This window comes from Xyrauchen texanus, chromosome 32 (genome assembly GCF_025860055.1).
Source record: "Xyrauchen texanus isolate HMW12.3.18 chromosome 32, RBS_HiC_50CHRs, whole genome shotgun sequence".
NCBI classification, from domain to species: Eukaryota; Metazoa; Chordata; class Actinopteri; order Cypriniformes; family Catostomidae; genus Xyrauchen; species Xyrauchen texanus.
This window is the reverse complement of record NC_068307.1, coordinates 5,666,968-5,683,260: the sequence shown is the minus strand read 5'-3', so window position 1 is coordinate 5,683,260 and position 16,293 is coordinate 5,666,968. Positions and strand designations below refer to the sequence as shown.

The following is a 16,293-nucleotide window of genomic DNA, read 5'->3' as shown; positions in this document are numbered from 1 at the left end:
AAAAAACATGCTTTCACCCAAAACTATGGTTACTTTAGTCTATGATATTCATAGCACTTTATTATAAGGTAACATTTGTTAACATTAGAACATGCATATCATGAACCTACAATGAACAGTATATTTATTTACTGCTTTATTAATCTTATTTAATGCATGTTAATAAAAATAAAATTGGTCATTGTTAGTTCATAATGCATTAACTAACTTGAACATTCAACTTTCGATTAAAAAAAAAAAATTATTGCGTGGGCGCACAAAACTAATGCGAGGGCGTTTAGGCTTATATAATCATAATTCTATTATACATTTAAACATTATGTATATTATTTTTGCCACACCTAAATAAAGCATTTCACGGTTTTAACTGTGGATTCTAAATTCTTGTAGTTAAATTAACACTGTTATTTTTAAATGCGGTAAATAGTTAAAATCATGCCATCCCTAATTGTGAGGGAATGCAAAGCTATTGAAAAGGAAAATCAAAACCATTTCAGAAAAAATTCTCACCCTGTCCTCTAAGGGGCTCCGTAGATGTCTCAACAACCCACACAATTTTAGGTTTCATCCATGTCCGTAGCCGTAAGTATAAGCAATAGCAAGTACTACTAAAAACTGTGGTATCCCCAAAACATTATAATGCATTGTACAAATCCTGCAGATGAGCAGGGACTATATCAAAGATGAAATATAACAACAGTCTTTTCTCCCAGACCCTTTTATTATAAAACAACAAGCAACAGTACACAAATTAAAAGTGAAAAGATGCAACATTTAGGCACTTGCCATTTGGAGTTACACTCCATCTACGCTGCTTTCAAACATACAAATAACACAACTGTAAATGCAATATCATTGCAAATTCAGTAAGTAAAATCCTAAAAAGTGTATCTAATTTTCATTTGTAAAACAGCACCGCCTAACAGAAACACCAAGGTACTGCAGTCATCAGAACAGAGATGACCATCTCTCGGACGCTTTAAAAAAAAATGTTGTGTGTTACATGATGCACAGCTCTGGTGACAAAACCGGCAAAGTCCACTGACAAAAATAACAATTATAGAGACAGTTCACTGGAAAAGGAATATTCTGTCTTCATTTACTCACTCTCATGTTGTTCCAAACCTGTAGGACTGTCAGCTTTACCTTTCTTTGTATCGTTTGTTTTCCATGCTATGACAGTGAATGGTGACTGAGACCGAGCATGAGTTATATGGGTTTGAAACAACATGAGGGTCAGTAAATGATAAAAAAAAATAAAAAGGCATTTTGGGGTTTGGACATTTCTGGGTTTGGGTCGACACCAGCTGTTGAACTGACTCTCGTTTGGTTTCAAGGCAAACAAGCGTCCCTCAGTCGGTGGTGGTGCGACGATACCAGAAGCGTGCTCTGAAGTCATCGCTGCAGGTCATGAAGCCTGGGTTGGTGGGCGAGTGAACGATACAGCGCACTATGTTATTGTGACCCAAAGAGAGCAAGTTCTTCCTCTCTGCAGTTCTTGAATCCCAGCAGCACAGGCTGATGGTTCGCTCATCTGGCAAAAGCACGTAGTCCTCTGTGTGGTTAAAGACACCTCGTGTGCGGTGCGTTTGTCGCCCACTGAGCCCTGCACCTGCAAAACAGGAAACACAATGAGGGTGAACTGGTAGAACAGCATGCAAGCATTAACAACAAAACAAAAAAGGACAGGTAGCTTGATAACAAATGTTATTTCCAACTTGTACGTTTTGAATTATTGACTAAATCTAGCAGTGGTGTTTCCAAGAAAGCAAAATGATAGAGAAACTAAATAATTTCGTGGCTTTTTTTTTACAAGTTTGCCCTTAATAATAGGCATGTGGTTTATTCATAGATGACACATATCATGCCCAAGATTCTTTGTTGAAATAAGGCTGTCAATTGTTTAAAATGGCGATTAATTAGTCAAATAAACCACATATCAATATCCCCCTACCCCCCAAAAGATAATACGCTACAAATAATACAGATGTTTTTGTGTTCCGTCTGCGATATTTTCAATTGTCGGTCTATAATTATATTCTAGATATCATTAGTTTTAATATCTTAAATTATATTTATTTCATGTTTATAATGTAAGCAATAAATGACAAAAGAGTCTTTTAAATGCATTTTTTAAAAAGGTATTTGCCAATTGCTTTTCCTCATTCAAATGAAAAAAAAAAAACCAATTATATGTAAATATACACACACTTATAGATCTCCCACACCAGCCTGCTGTGTATATCCGTTTAAAATGTCCCAAATAAAGTTTGTGCTTAATCTTTTGTTGTGCTCATCTACATACAGGAGTGTATTGACTGACAGTAGCTGTACACACAGTCAAAACACAATGTACACTTTCTTTTATCACATTCCTCTTTCAATATGGATTGTAAATGTTGCAAAATGTATAATATTGGGCACATATGGGCAAAGTGAATGAAACATTTAAGCTTGATCCACATTGTATCCACATGCATTTCATTAAATGATTATAAATCATTACTAAACACATTTTTGGAGAGTATACAATTAAAAGGATAGTTCACCAAAAAAAATTATATATTTTTTTTAATGGTGGCTCGTTCACTGTTGCTGTGAAATGCCAAACGCAGCCCTACCAGAGCGTGCACAGTGATATGTTTCAAGGATGGGAGCTGGTAATCGTGATGCGGTCAACAGAACCAGCCTCCCCGAACTGAAACCATGGTGCTCTAAAATACCTGGAGAGCCATCCGTGAGCATCCCCATTCATCTGCCTGTGTGCAGCTAGCGCAGGGTTCCCAGAAAGCAAATGTACATCATTTACTCAACCTAATGCCATCCCATATGTATATGACTGACATCTGCTGAACACAAATTAAGATTTTTAGAAGAATATCTCTGATCTGTAGGTCCAAAAAGCACATAAGGCAGCATAAAAGTTATGCATACGACTCCAGTGGCTAAATCCATGTATTTAGAAGTGATATGATAGGTGTGAGTGAGAAACAGATCAACATTTAAGGCCCTTTTACTGTAAACCTTGACATCAGCCGACTCCTTGAAAATCATGATTTCAAGCTTGTTTATATTTCCCAGCGCCATCTTGCACTCGAGCTTGAAATCATGATCGTTCTTGTAGACTGCAATTGCAAGATGTACAGTGAAAAAGGAGTTACATTTTGGTCTGTTATTACCCAAAACAGATTAGATCACTTCAGAAGACATGGATTAAACCACTGGAGTTTTATGGATGACTTTTATGCAGCCTTTGTGCTTTTTAGAGCTTTAAAGTTTCAGACCCCATTCACTTGCATTATATGGACCTACAGAGCTGAATTATTTCCTCATCTGAACACAAAGATCGTTTGATTAATAAAGTAATTCACATCTGGGATGGCATGAAGGTGCGTAAATGATCGTTTTAATTTATCTTTTTGAGGTTTAAAACTGATGATTTTACTTTGGTTTGTGTGGAAGATCTCATTTTATAATCACTGGTGGAAAGCAATAGTAAAAACAAATGACAGAAATTTGAGGTACATCTAGTTTAAGCTTATAAACAAGTAAAGGTTAACTTAATGTTATGATGTGAAAGTGTAGAACAAAATACAAAAATACATTTCAAATATATAGATTTAAGGAATAATTTTTCCTCTGTCCCAATTTACCAGTAGGTCGTGCTGCTTAAACACATCTGGGATTTTGTCAAAAGAGGATCTTTAAAAGGTTCAACGTCCCAATATTGAATATTTCTTAATTTTTGCAACATCCTTTAAAACATCCTAAGCTTTCTTCAAAGGTATAGTTTTAGGTTATGTGTTGTTTGGATCATAATTAAAATTGTCAAGAAAAGAACAATTTCCAAAATTGTCCCACTTTGCCCATATTATGTCTAAAACTAAAAAGAATTCAAGATTATTTTAGTTAGTTTTGGAGTTATGCAAAAGTATTTTAGTTTCAGTTTTAATTTTAGTTAATGAAAATTATTTGTTAGTTTTCATTGACTATAATAACACTGAACCGGAAATGTGAAACTACAGACAAAACACAAAACCGGAAAATCATTCAGATCAAAATAAAAGTTTGATTCAAAATAAAAGCTTGACCCATGAAATGTAAAAAATTGAGACAAAAATATATTGTGTTTAGTAAAATTTATTTTATTATTATTATTTAGGGCAGCAACAACTAATCGCTAAAATCGATAATGGAAATCATCGGCAACAAATTGTATTATCGATTAGTTGGATATTTGCAGTAAGCACGGAGAAGCCCCGTCAGAGACATCACTTCAGAGCCCAGTGAAAAATGTGTTGCATTATGAAACTCGTTTGAAAAACAGTGGAGACTAGTTGAAGCAGAAAAAACATGACCCAAGTTCTCCAGCGCACGAGAACACTTTATAAACACTTAAAAGATGATCATAATACATATACAGTTTAATGAGGAGCGGTTTATGCCTCGTGTGCTTTTACAGAGTGATTGTGCTATTTGATACACAGAGTTGTTTATCTCCAGCGCATCACTTACATTTTACTGCTATTGTCTATGTTTTCAAATGTAAACATGTTATGATTTCAAAATCAGCCACGTATTTCGCAAAACTGTTTGTTCTTACCACAAGCGAGTCTCTGTTAAACTCTAACGAGCAAGCGAGCACGCACATCCACGTCAATCAAACCCATCACAATGGAGAAAGGGACCACAGTCATTTTGATTAAACTGTCCAACATCACACCACAATTTCAGTTTCAATGTAATCAGTTGTGCAGCTTTCATGGATATCAGACTGAAGTCTCAGCAGTCAAGGTGTGCCGGTTTTTAAAGTGTTTTCTACTGCCCATGTAAGCGCATGAAAGAGTAGTTTAGAAACATGTAATCAGTGAAAATACTATTTTAAAAACTATAATATTAAAATACTTAAATGTATGTAATCAGTGACAGTGTACAAGCATATGTATCTAACATAATTACGTATTTTTCAGCAGGGCAGAATTATTAATATTTCTATTCTCGTGCTACTATTGCCCTCTGCTGGGCTGATCTTTTGTCCCACTCCCTGCATATGGATCATTGTCCTCTTTAATGATGAGCATTTGTTGTTAAGTCTTACAAGTAAAGAAACTGTTTTGCATATGTCCTGAAAGCAATAATAAGAAATTCAAATTTAACTTTTCATGATTAAGGCTTTGTACAAAGTTTAATGTAAATCAAACCAAATCCTTACGCCGGTTATCATTTCAGTTTTTTAAACAATCGTATTTTAAATACAGGAAAGACAATTTTATTTTTATCCGTTTAATCGTACAAATAATCTAAGATAATTAGATTATCAAAAATAATCGTTAGTCCTATTATTATTATTATTATTGAACCTAAAGTATATCTCAAGCAAGAGTGCTGTTGTTACCGAATATGTTTTCAACAATGTTTACACTTATAATGTGATGCTCTGTTGTTTGGATCAACTGTTTTAGATAAAGTGTAGCATGTCATACCGCAGGATGTCAACTTCAATTTAGTAATATATAAGACCAACATAGTATGCATGACAATACAGATAGTTCTTGTCCTTGTGGCTGCTTGGTCAAAATGACATTTTAATGAAAATGTGTGTCCTTAATATTGGTTTTAACCATATTATATTATGTAATCATCATTTTATTAAAGCAATATAAGAAGCTCAAGCTTACTTGCAGCTCTCTAAACAAGAACTGTGGAGCTGTAACAGGTCATTTAACTGTGAAAACACTGTCCTTTTATCATTCCTTGCAGCCGTTTTACTCTGCCTCAAAAGCACAGGGACATCTGCCCAGCCCCTTCATATTCGTCCTATGTGACTGAAGCACGTCGATGGCAATGGGCGAAGTTAAAAACTTTGGCATGTGCATAGCTGCGATGCTAGGCGACAGCCATTATGATGTCACTGTGCGAGCGAACCCTCGCAAATAGACGTGCACTTGAGCATAATTCATGTTTTCAGTGCATTCCACATAAATAATATTATTTTAGTAATATGCATAACCCCAATTATAATCCCTTAATCTTACCTGTGTACTTAACCAAATTCCTTCCTGTGGAAATTTCCCACAGCTTGGCGACAGAATCCTTTCCGCTTGACAGAATATACTTCGAGTTCTTGGAGAAGACGACCGAACAGACCTCAGCGCCGTCATGAGCTTTCTCAAAAGTAGTCACACACCGGTTAGACACTCCATCCCACAGTTTGATGCTGCCGTCTTTGCTGCAGGTGGCGTAGGTGTTGGCACTGGGATTGTAACAGACTCCGCAGATGGTATCTGTGTGTTGATCCAGAGGGTTGCAGGACACGAAACACTGGAAAGTGTTAACGTCGTATAGGCGCAGAGTGGGGTGCTGCGTGCCCACCAGTAAGAAATCCCCAGAGGGGTGGAAGGAGATAGAGCGCAACATTTCAGCTTCCTGTGAAAAAATAAAAAATAAAATAAATCCTGACAGATGCAAACTTCTTAGATACAGTGAATGAAGGCCAAATAAGTCATGAGGGAGAAAAATAAAATAAAAAGACGTTTTCAACAGGGTGCAAAGTATGATGCCCCTTAGGACAGGGAGGGAATTTATTTTCTAAAAACGTTCACGTACTCTCACAAAAAGGTTTGCATTCCCTACCAATTATTTTTGATTCCCTTGCAATAGCTTAACCGTCGCTTATGGAAATGAACAATGGTTTTATTACAGTAACCATAGCTGACCTATGGCATTTGTAGTTATACCAAAATTACCACAACATTTACATGGTTTTACTACAGTAACTATAGTTTGATCACAAATTTCACCATCATTATACAAAATTAACCATATTTTAACCATAGTATTTGTGGTAAAACCCTATTAAACAATGCACTATAGTTTTACTAAAGTAACACTATGGTTACACATACCAAATTTATACCACAAACATTGTACTTTAGTGCAACCATAGTTCATTTTCATAAGGTCATGTTTTTCAGTGGAAACCATTTAAAATAAAAATTTATTTGTACCACAAATTAAACATTTGCTAACTGTAGTGAACTCACAGTATAATTTATGGGTACTACGGTTTCACAACAAATACCATTGTTGAACTATGACTACTGTAGTAAAACCCAGGTTAATTTTTGTAAAAAGTAGGGTTGTTACAATACCAATCTTTCAGTAGTCGGTACCATTACCAGTAAAATGCTATTGAACAAATATCTTTAGCCTATTTAAAAGGTTAAATATCATTGTAAATAATAAATTAAAACAACTGCATGTTTCCTTCAAGTGTTTTTCAATTAAGTAAAAATGGCCTCAATTTATTTTAATTTGATTTATTATTATTATTTAAAATGGACACTACGACATTCCATTTTCTCTGGATTACACATTTTGAATTAAACATAATTATTATTATTGTAAATGTATTGAAAACAAAGCTAGGTTTTTTAATTTCAGAAACAAGCTCCGTTTTTCATTTAATGTAAGAAAGAGACTAATCTCTGCTCGACTCCCCCCCAAAAGGCCACTCGGTCATGCTTCAAGAGTTGAGAAAGCGCTCATTCAGTAGAGGAGCAGTGTATGTATGAGTCCATGCATGCTGCAAAAAAGATTGGTCCTGATTCTAGGCACGTTCGGCCGATCACCAATCATGGCTTTAAGACGAATATGGGCAAATTTCAATCAGTGGACCCCTACTGTAAGCTTTACAATGTATAAGCACTCTGTTCTGTCATCTATTACAACATGCACAGCGTGCAACGCTTTTAATGCAGTGATTTTAGACCATATGAACGGCTTCACACATTCACTGTAAAGCGCGCAGCACATGCAGACAGTATATTTAATTACATTTTATCCTTTTACAGTTACATTAACTCTTTCACCACCAAACACGGAATTTTCCGGGTTTTATGAAAAAACGCTTCCCCGCCAAACACAGAATTTTCCGGGTATCCGTGTTTTAGGTGGTATACGGTAAGGAAGACCCGCGCATGTTTTGAAAGAGTACGCATCTCTTTGATAAAAGAAACAGACTGCGATCGTCTCAAACGTGAAGTGGAACACCATACTAATACTAAAGCACTTGTTTGATAAAAATGCCTTTTTCTCAGCTTTTTGTCCGAAATGTTGTTTTTGACAAAACCTACCTCTGTTCAAGTGGCAATAAAAAAAGAACAAATGAAGATAAAATAAAATAGTTTTTTTTTTGCCTAAAAGCAGAGGCTCAGATCTTTATTTTGATATATAGCATCTTCATATATTCATGGACAAAAATATTCTGCGGGCCATTAAAGTTTAGCAAAAATCGGCAAAAACCCTGGCGGTGGCTGGCAACTTTTTTTAAAAACGCTGGCGGGGAAAGAGTTAAGGTGACCAGATTTCGGAAATTAAAAAAGGGGTCATTTCTAGTTTAGTGGTAATATGTCATTGAAATTTTACTTTAATTATCTATGATTTAAACAAGGGGAACAATTCAGATGTTAGGTATTTTGACCATGGTGAATGTAGTAATGTGAATTATGGTATATCATACTCTTTTGAATATGGCTCAATGAAATTCTGATACGAAAGTTGATGGTTTTTTAACTGTTCATTCTTTTCTACACTGCATACAGTAGATGCAACTTTGGCATAAATGTGAACAAAACAAACGTATATAAACAATGATTGAATATAGGAACTATTGCAGCTGACTCCACAGCACAGGGACATACGCCATTGGACACACTCTTTGAATCACTCATCTTACCCTCTTCTAATATTAATTATCTTCTCTTTTCACTCCCATTCACTGCAGTCAAAGTTTACCCAGCAAACGTTTACTTATTGGTCCTGTTTTTAAATGGCAAGAATGGTGCAAACAAGTAATCAGTAAAGAAAGATGAATGACTTAAAGCAGCTACAGCGAGCAGCCCCCTTTGTTGGTCAAAATAAACAGCAACCAATTAACCTTGTTGCCGGTAGGCTTCAATAGGGGCTTTCTTGCCATGTATTTTCACTCAGCGGTCTGTTTTGAACACGCAGTAAAAATTGGGAAATTTCCAGGGACAGACCATCAAAACTAAGACTGTCCCCGGAAAATGGAGACATCTGGTCACCCCAGGTTATATAGTCACACTAGGACTTATCACAATTTTAGTTGGATTAATCACGAGCATTTGAAAGCAGTCATGTGCCAGTCAATCATCTTGCTTGGTATCATGACATCTTTTTTAATTTAGCATCAACTTGGTACTGAAGTATCAGTACCGTTTACATCCTTTATTGCAAGGCAATCCAAATTTATTGCAAGGGAACTTTTGGAGAGAAGCAAAATTATAAAAAAACAAATTCCCTCCATTTCCTCTAAGGGAGCCCCTTAGATAAGTGCTACTGAAAGTTTGGTGTCAAAGTTTCTGAAGCTCAAATGATGGCATTAACAATGCCAAAGTCATAGGTTTCATTTCCAGGGAATGCATGAGCTGATAAAACGTATAGCTTGCAATGCAAGTTGCTCTGCATAAAAACATCTGCCAAATGCATACAAATGTACATGTAAAATCCTTACATAACTTTCAGAGTTAATTTTGTGGCATTTCGATTCAGTTTGTCTTTGTATCAATGCTCTATACCTGTATGTGTTTGAAGGCTCTTTTGGCTGAAGGCTTTGAATAATCAAAGAGTTTGAGGGTGTAATCGCGGGAGCCGGAGGCCAAGATCTGCTCGGTTGGGTGAAAAGACAGACAGGTGACTTCATCCACGTGATCATACAATGTTCTAATCACAGGGTGGTTCTCCATGTTCTGCTGGGCCGTTTCATTCATCATCACCTATATAGACCAAAGCCATATGTTCATTCGTTGCAGATGTCCGATAAAATGCCCATTTATATGATACAATTTGAAAGTTTCACTCAAAAATATTAGCAAAATGAAACTCAGCATTATCAAGGCTGTTGGTAGATTTTGTGACTGCTCCAGGTGGCACTGCTCTCACCTCTAGCGGCATGGCACTTTTGGCCAACATGCGTTCAGTGTCAAGGATCTTAATCGAGGCATCGGCAGAGCCCGTTGCAATGAGCTGCCCATCACGGCTGTAGGTTGCGACACGACACGGTCCCTTATGGGACGTCACATAGCAGGTCTCGTACTCTGATGTTTCTGGGGACATGGTCTGCACGTCTGCATCATACTCTAGGTCGATGCCCACACCAGGTGCCACAGTGTCTGAGCGACCAATTGCATATTGGACAGCGCTGTCATCATTCTCCATTCCTAAAAAATAAAAAAATAGATGCAGATTTACATGTTAAGGTCCATACAAAGGCGTAGATCTCATTTCTTTCAATATTGACTGAATTACAATTTTTTATACCAACTTTTCCAACTGGAATTGCCCTTACAAGCAATATTCCTGGTTCAATACAAGTTAGCTCATCGACAGCATTTGTGGCAGAATTGATTGCTTATTACAAAAATAATTTTTATTTCACCCTCCTTTTCTTTAAAACTCAAACATTTTGGTTACAGTGGGGCATTTCCAATGGACGTGAATGGGCCAATTTACTTCCATTGTAAGTGTGTCACTCCAACTTAAATCCGTTGGTGGAGCTGCTGCCCCCGCGACCCGACTTCGGATAAGTAGTTGAAGATGGATGGATGGATGGATGAATAAACAATCAGGAGATGTCTCTTTGAAAAGATGCAACTTCCATTTCAACAGCCACTATATTAAGTGTTACGATTTCTACCATTCATATGCATATGAGTGACCCGTCATTTGCTTATTAGGTCTCTGGTTATACCTATCTTAGCCAACTGCATGAGCTGCTCGGATGGAGATACCACACTCTGGGGCTTGACCTCATTGATCAGACTGTTGGCGATGGTGTTGTAGCCGTCATACAGTAGCTGGCTGATGATCAACCTGTACAGGTGCTGTCTGTCCTTCAACGTGGGCTTTGGTCGGAACATCTCTGCTGTTTATTGCCTGCAAGTGCATGCAGCAAGATGAAGATTAATTTAAGCTTGTTTATTGCTGTGGTGTTTGTTTCAAATCCTAGTGAGCTGCCTACCTAAACTGCATGTTTGGGCACCATAATCTTAGCAATCTAACAAATGCAGCATTTCCCTAGCATTTACCTCCTGGAGGCCTCACAACACTACACCTTTTGGATATTTCCCTAATCAAACACACCTGTTTCAACTCATCAGATCATTAGTGACTGGAGACTCCAAGACATGAATTGGGTGTGTCAGATAAGGGAGATATCCAAAATGTACAGTGTTGGGAACCACTGACCTAGAGAGCATTTTGGGCCATAATAACATAAGGATTGCACAAATTCTTGTTGCCAGGGAGTAATTAACGAGACAGCATGTTTGGGCCCCATAATATCACCATTCTCACAAAAATGCTGTCTAGGTAGGCAGTATCCTCCTAGAGAGCCTTTTTGTGTATATCAGAATTGTAAATATGCTTTATAGGTAGGCAGGATTTAAATAAAAAGCATGCTTGGTTTTGTGCACCACGATATAGGTTAATCATTGATTTCCAGGTAGTCAGCATTTACCTACAAGGCATGATTGTGCATTCTAAAAATGCATTCTAGGTAGGCAGGATTTACCTACACAGCATTGTTGGGCAAAATAATATCGGCACTGTAAAATTGCTTTCTACATAGATATAGCATAGGATTCTAACAAAAATGCTTCTAGAGACAATTTTTGGTTATAATAATATCAGATTTGTAAATATATTTTCTAGGTTGGCTCGATTTAAATTAACAGCATTTTTAAGCACCATACTTGCAGCATTCTAAAAATAATGCTGTCTAGGTAGGCAGCTCACTAGGTTGTGATATACGCTCAGTGATTGTTGTGCATTTTAGTGTACTACTGCCGTAAATCTCTACTTCATATGGGCAACTGCGTTTCATTTCAAAGTTAATTTGTACCTGTTTCTGTAATAGGTCTAAAAATAAGCTACAATTACTATATAAGCGTAATTTTATTCATTCAAAGTTGCAGAAAATTAACAACTTACCACAATCACACGCCTTCTACTGATTTGCGAGGACGTCACGCCGCTTTGTACGTCATGACGTACTTCAGTGGGATTGTGGGAATAAATAAGATAAATTAAAAGTCCCTGGACTCGTCTTTTGTTTGCGTTTTCATATAGACAAAAAAAAACTGATATTTATCTTGCATGATCTTATGTAACAGACCGTTATTTAATTACATTTAATTAAAATATCTTGATCAATTCCTTCATTCATATCATAATAAATATAAAATTATATTTGAATGTACAAGTTCTGCTCCGTTAACCATTATATAAAATTTGTTGAATTGTCAACAGTCCAAAAAATAATTTTAATATAGGCTAGATATACAATTGAAGTCAGAAGTTAAGTACATACACTTAGGTTTTAGTCACTAAAACTCATTTTGTAACCACTCCACATATTTCATATTAGCAAACTATAGTTTTGGCAAGCCGTTTAGGAGATCTACTTTGTGCATGACACAAGTAATTTTGCCAACAATTATTTACAGCCAGATTGTTAAACTTTTAATTGACTATTATCACAATTCCAGTGGGTCAGAAGTTTACATACACCAAGTTAACTGTGCCTTTAAGCAGCTTGGAGAATTCCTGAAAATGATGACTTTAGACAATTAGCCAATTATCTTCTGATATGAGGTGTACTGAGTTATAGGTGTACCTGTGGATGTATATTAAGGCTTACCATAAAACTGTAAACAGATAATAATAGAATCAATGTTTCTACACCTCTGGACCAATGAATTGGATATTTGCAGTTCACAGCTAATATATAAGAATTAATTTTTTTTTTATGTCCATGACATTTTTATTAATGAAATCACAATTTTATATTTTGTGATATTTCCAGGGTTTCCATGACCACGTGAACCCTGTAGAAAAGATAAATCTTAACTTTTTGTGCAAAAGAAACAATTAAATCTGACTATTCTTGTAACTGATTTTAAAATGTTAATAATTCTATGACCTTACCTTACAAATGAGGTATGAACAACAAACCAGCTGTTCAAGATGGACATCTGCATGTCAAAAAGAGATGAAGTAGTGCGCTAGAAAAATAATGTAAACACCCCTCCCAAAACAAACAGTATAGGGTCATCTCTTTTTCCGTCTTTAATGTATTTACAAGCTTTACATGTCCTCTGCAGGTCTTCATTACAAGAACACTGAGAAATCCTGGCAATGTTCTGACTTGCAATAGTGCTTGCATTTCACCTTCAATGCATACAGGTAGTTACATGTTGATTGAAAGGTGTTTATTATTTTCATTCTGTGCAGGATGCATTTTCATTTTTATTCTCTGTCTTACGCTTGTTATTTGGAAAGGTCACTGAGCAAGCCTAAAGCAGAAGGATCAGTGATGGGTAGGTAGCTTAAAACATGAGCAATCTTATCAGTCTCCTTCCCATTCAGAAAACATTTTATTTGTTCATTTCTTTTGGAGGTGAAATCTTTACCCTGTTTTAAGGAGAATCACATGAAATCCAGGTTGGCTGCTTATACAATTAAACAAAATTCATATTATTGATATACAACATGTTCATTCCGTTATTCCTATCAATGTTCTTCTTGCCTGCAAATGTTAAATAGAACTCCATATTTGCAGTCTTTTAAAAAAATAATAAATTAAAGAGTTCAGAACCTATTTAAGTCTCTTGTTTTAAAAGTAACAAAAGAAAAAAAAAAGTCAAACTTTAAAACAAAAATATTTTCTATATATATGGTACAAGTATTCGCATTCCCTCCATGTTGTCGAAGGTTCCAGCTCAAGATGTCCAAGTGTTTCAAAGACATCCTGCAGAGCACGTTGGCCATTTCTGTGTCTGCAGGAGTTAAGTTTGTCTATAGCTTGTCTTCTTTAGTTGCAGTTCATTGTTTGGGTCAGTAGGGGGCCTCTGGGCGTCGGCACCTGCTTATGTCAATTATCCTCAGACTCCTCCTCCGCCTCTCGTAACCAGGTGAAGAAGGCGGTGACCGACTTTAGAGCTACTCCTTTTCCCTGCTGTTCCGCGGGGTCTTTACTCGTTTCCCATTGGTAGAAAGCATCCTCGGAAATAACGTCCTCATCGTAAAGACAGTCGAAGAACATTCGGAGTAGATCTATAGATAGATGAAAATTACAATCCTAGCAATCTTTTTCAGCTTTAATTATCTTAGTAATGTAAAATGTCGAGTTACACCATGTCCTAACCAGAAGTTACGCTATAATGCGAAGTAAATTTTGTCGGATTGGGTGGCCCGCCCACAGTGAAATCTCATTGGTTCAAATATCCCACTCCACATAACCAGTGATAGGTCATCTTATAAAGTAATTAATTACTGTAATCCAAATATTTTTAGTACAGAAAGTAGTGTTACATTTCAAATTCTAGTAATCAGATTACAGTTATTGAGTTTCAATTAATTACTTTTAATTTACTTGGGTTACACATATTTCTAAAATATATTATATACATAGACTACTTGAATTACATGAATTATGTTAATATGTACATCTGTTTGCATTTTTGACAGCTGAAGTGTGTGCAACCCTATAACAAATCAATGAACGAGGAAAGAGACCTTAAGTAATTAGTAATGTGATTACTTTATGTAATCAGTAAAGTCAGCAATTTAATTACAATTTTATAGAAGTAATTATTAATTAGTAGTGTATTACTTTTTTGAGTAACTTACCAAGTACAGCACATAAATATACTGTATATTAAACATCAAAAATATTCTGATTGGATTATGCTTTGTCACATTTTAGCTTAAAAGTGTGGACGGACAAATTAGTCGCCTCACGCTTGGTTCTAAGGACATGGTTTTAAAGGATTAGTTCACCCAAAAACTCAAATTCAGTAATCTTTTACTCACCCATGTGTTGTTATAACCCCATATGACTTTCATTCTTTTTCTTAACACAAAGGAAGAAATTGTGAAATTTTTTTTTGCTCAGTGATGTCATACAATGGCAGTTTTATGGTGACCACATCTTCAAGCTTCAAAAAGGACACAATTGTATAATTCAGAAGTATAATAAATTATTCCATGAGACTCATGTCTTGTTCTGAGGAAATACGATAAGGTTTGAGAGAAACAAACCTAAATCGACCATATTATTAAGCAAAACTCTTTAATGATCGTTGATCTCCTGTGCGCTTTCATGTGTCTGCACACAAACTTTAGAACTCTTTGCAAGAGAGCAACAGTAGCTAAACTGCCGCTCGCAAGGTGGGCCGTTCATGCGAAAACTCATTTTGTTTCGCTTCAACAGGACCACCAGCGATATTAATAACAGAAGACACAACATAGCTGCGCACAAACCACAGAACAAAACTTTCAAGCATGTCTGAAGAGTTTGTAGTCAAAAAATACATGCAATTCCATGCCTAGCTTTATTTGTTTTGATAAGTGATAAGAAGCATGCATTGATGGTCTCAGAAGTGGGTGCAACTGAGACTTGTCCTCCACCACCGGATTGAGGTGAGTAACCACACCACCACGAGGACCTACTAAGTAGTGGGAATTGGGCTTTCCAAATTGGGAGAAAAAGGGGATAAAATAAAGAAAAACATAAAAAGAAAGTCATATAGAATTATAACAACACAGGGGTGAGTAAACGATGACTGAATTTTCATTTTTGGGTTAACTACCCCTTTAACACTATTGTTTGAAACAAGCCATGACATTCACTGTAACAAATGCAATATGTTAAAAATAAAGCAACGAGCGAGAGAGAAATACCAACATACTAGGTGGTTGATTTAGGGTGACGATCAAAGCCTGGAGAGCATATAGTGCTTGTAGCTGCCGCTCAGTATTGGAGTTAAGATATTTATGTAATATAGGCAGGCGTCGCTGGATAATAGCAGTGTCCACTCTACAGGAAGTGTTCTCATCTGAAGAAGAAAGGGATAATTGAAAGCAAGCAAATGGGAAGGGAAACATTAAGAGGGCAATAAGTGCATGCAATTTACAAGTCGTTCAATAAAAGGTGTGATGGGGCTTTCACATGACTGGCTTCTGAATACAGCGGTGTTGCCCCATACTTCAGCTTTCAAACATCCAGAGACCTTATTTCTTGGACCTTAAAAGGTGGTCTTTGGCAAAATTCAGGTGCACAGCAATGTTTTTTGTAGGAAAGCATCAGCAGGTATGGACACCATGCCTGTTTAATGTTTTCCATATAGTAGACTCATGAACAGAGATGTTAACCAGTTCCAGTGATTCCTTGAAGTATTTAACTGTCACTCTAGCGTTCTGTTTTTTCCT

General features: G+C 36.3%; 2 protein-coding genes across 4 annotated transcripts in view; both read right to left on the bottom strand.

Annotated features, from left to right (window-relative positions):
• Nucleotides 1–686: 686 nt before the first annotated feature.
• On the bottom strand, nt 687–12,057 carry cstf1 (cleavage stimulation factor, 3' pre-RNA, subunit 1). The gene is made up of 6 exons (XM_052101922.1): nt 12,013–12,057; nt 10,772–10,956; nt 9,964–10,241; nt 9,600–9,797; nt 6,036–6,426; nt 687–1,612 (listed from the first exon to the last, which is right to left on the bottom strand). The coding sequence occupies exons 2-6, from the start codon at nt 10,938–10,940 to the stop codon at nt 1,353–1,355; spliced, it is 1,296 nt and encodes a 431-aa protein (XP_051957882.1). The 5' UTR covers nt 10,941–10,956; nt 12,013–12,057; the 3' UTR covers nt 687–1,352.
• Nucleotides 12,058–13,140: 1,083 nt separating this feature from the next.
• The window catches only part of eif4g3a (eukaryotic translation initiation factor 4 gamma, 3a), a 75,344-nt gene continuing 72,191 nt past the window's right edge, over nt 13,141–16,293 (bottom strand). For all 3 annotated transcript variants that reach the window (XM_052101548.1, XM_052101546.1, XM_052101549.1), the window contains exons 33-34: nt 15,774–15,920; nt 13,141–14,136 (exon numbers count right to left, since the gene is read on the bottom strand). In XM_052101548.1, coding sequence (XP_051957508.1) covers nt 13,955–14,136; nt 15,774–15,920 — 329 coding nt within the window. In that variant the 3' untranslated portion in view covers nt 13,141–13,954. The remainder of the gene's footprint in view (nt 14,137–15,773; nt 15,921–16,293) is intronic.

Excerpts from the sequence above, each read along its gene's own strand:
- cstf1 (XM_052101922.1), bottom strand. The coding sequence starts at position 10,940 with ATGTTCCGACCAAAGCCCACGTTGAAGGACAGACAGCACCTGTACAGG. Across the intron at positions 9,798-9,963 it reads AAAGTGCCATGCCGCTAGAG|GTGATGATGAATGAAACGGC; the intron begins GTGAGAGCAGTG and ends TGGTCTATATAG. Across the intron at positions 6,427-9,599 it reads GAGCCTTCAAACACATACAG|GAAGCTGAAATGTTGCGCTC; the intron begins GTATAGAGCATT and ends ATTTTTTCACAG.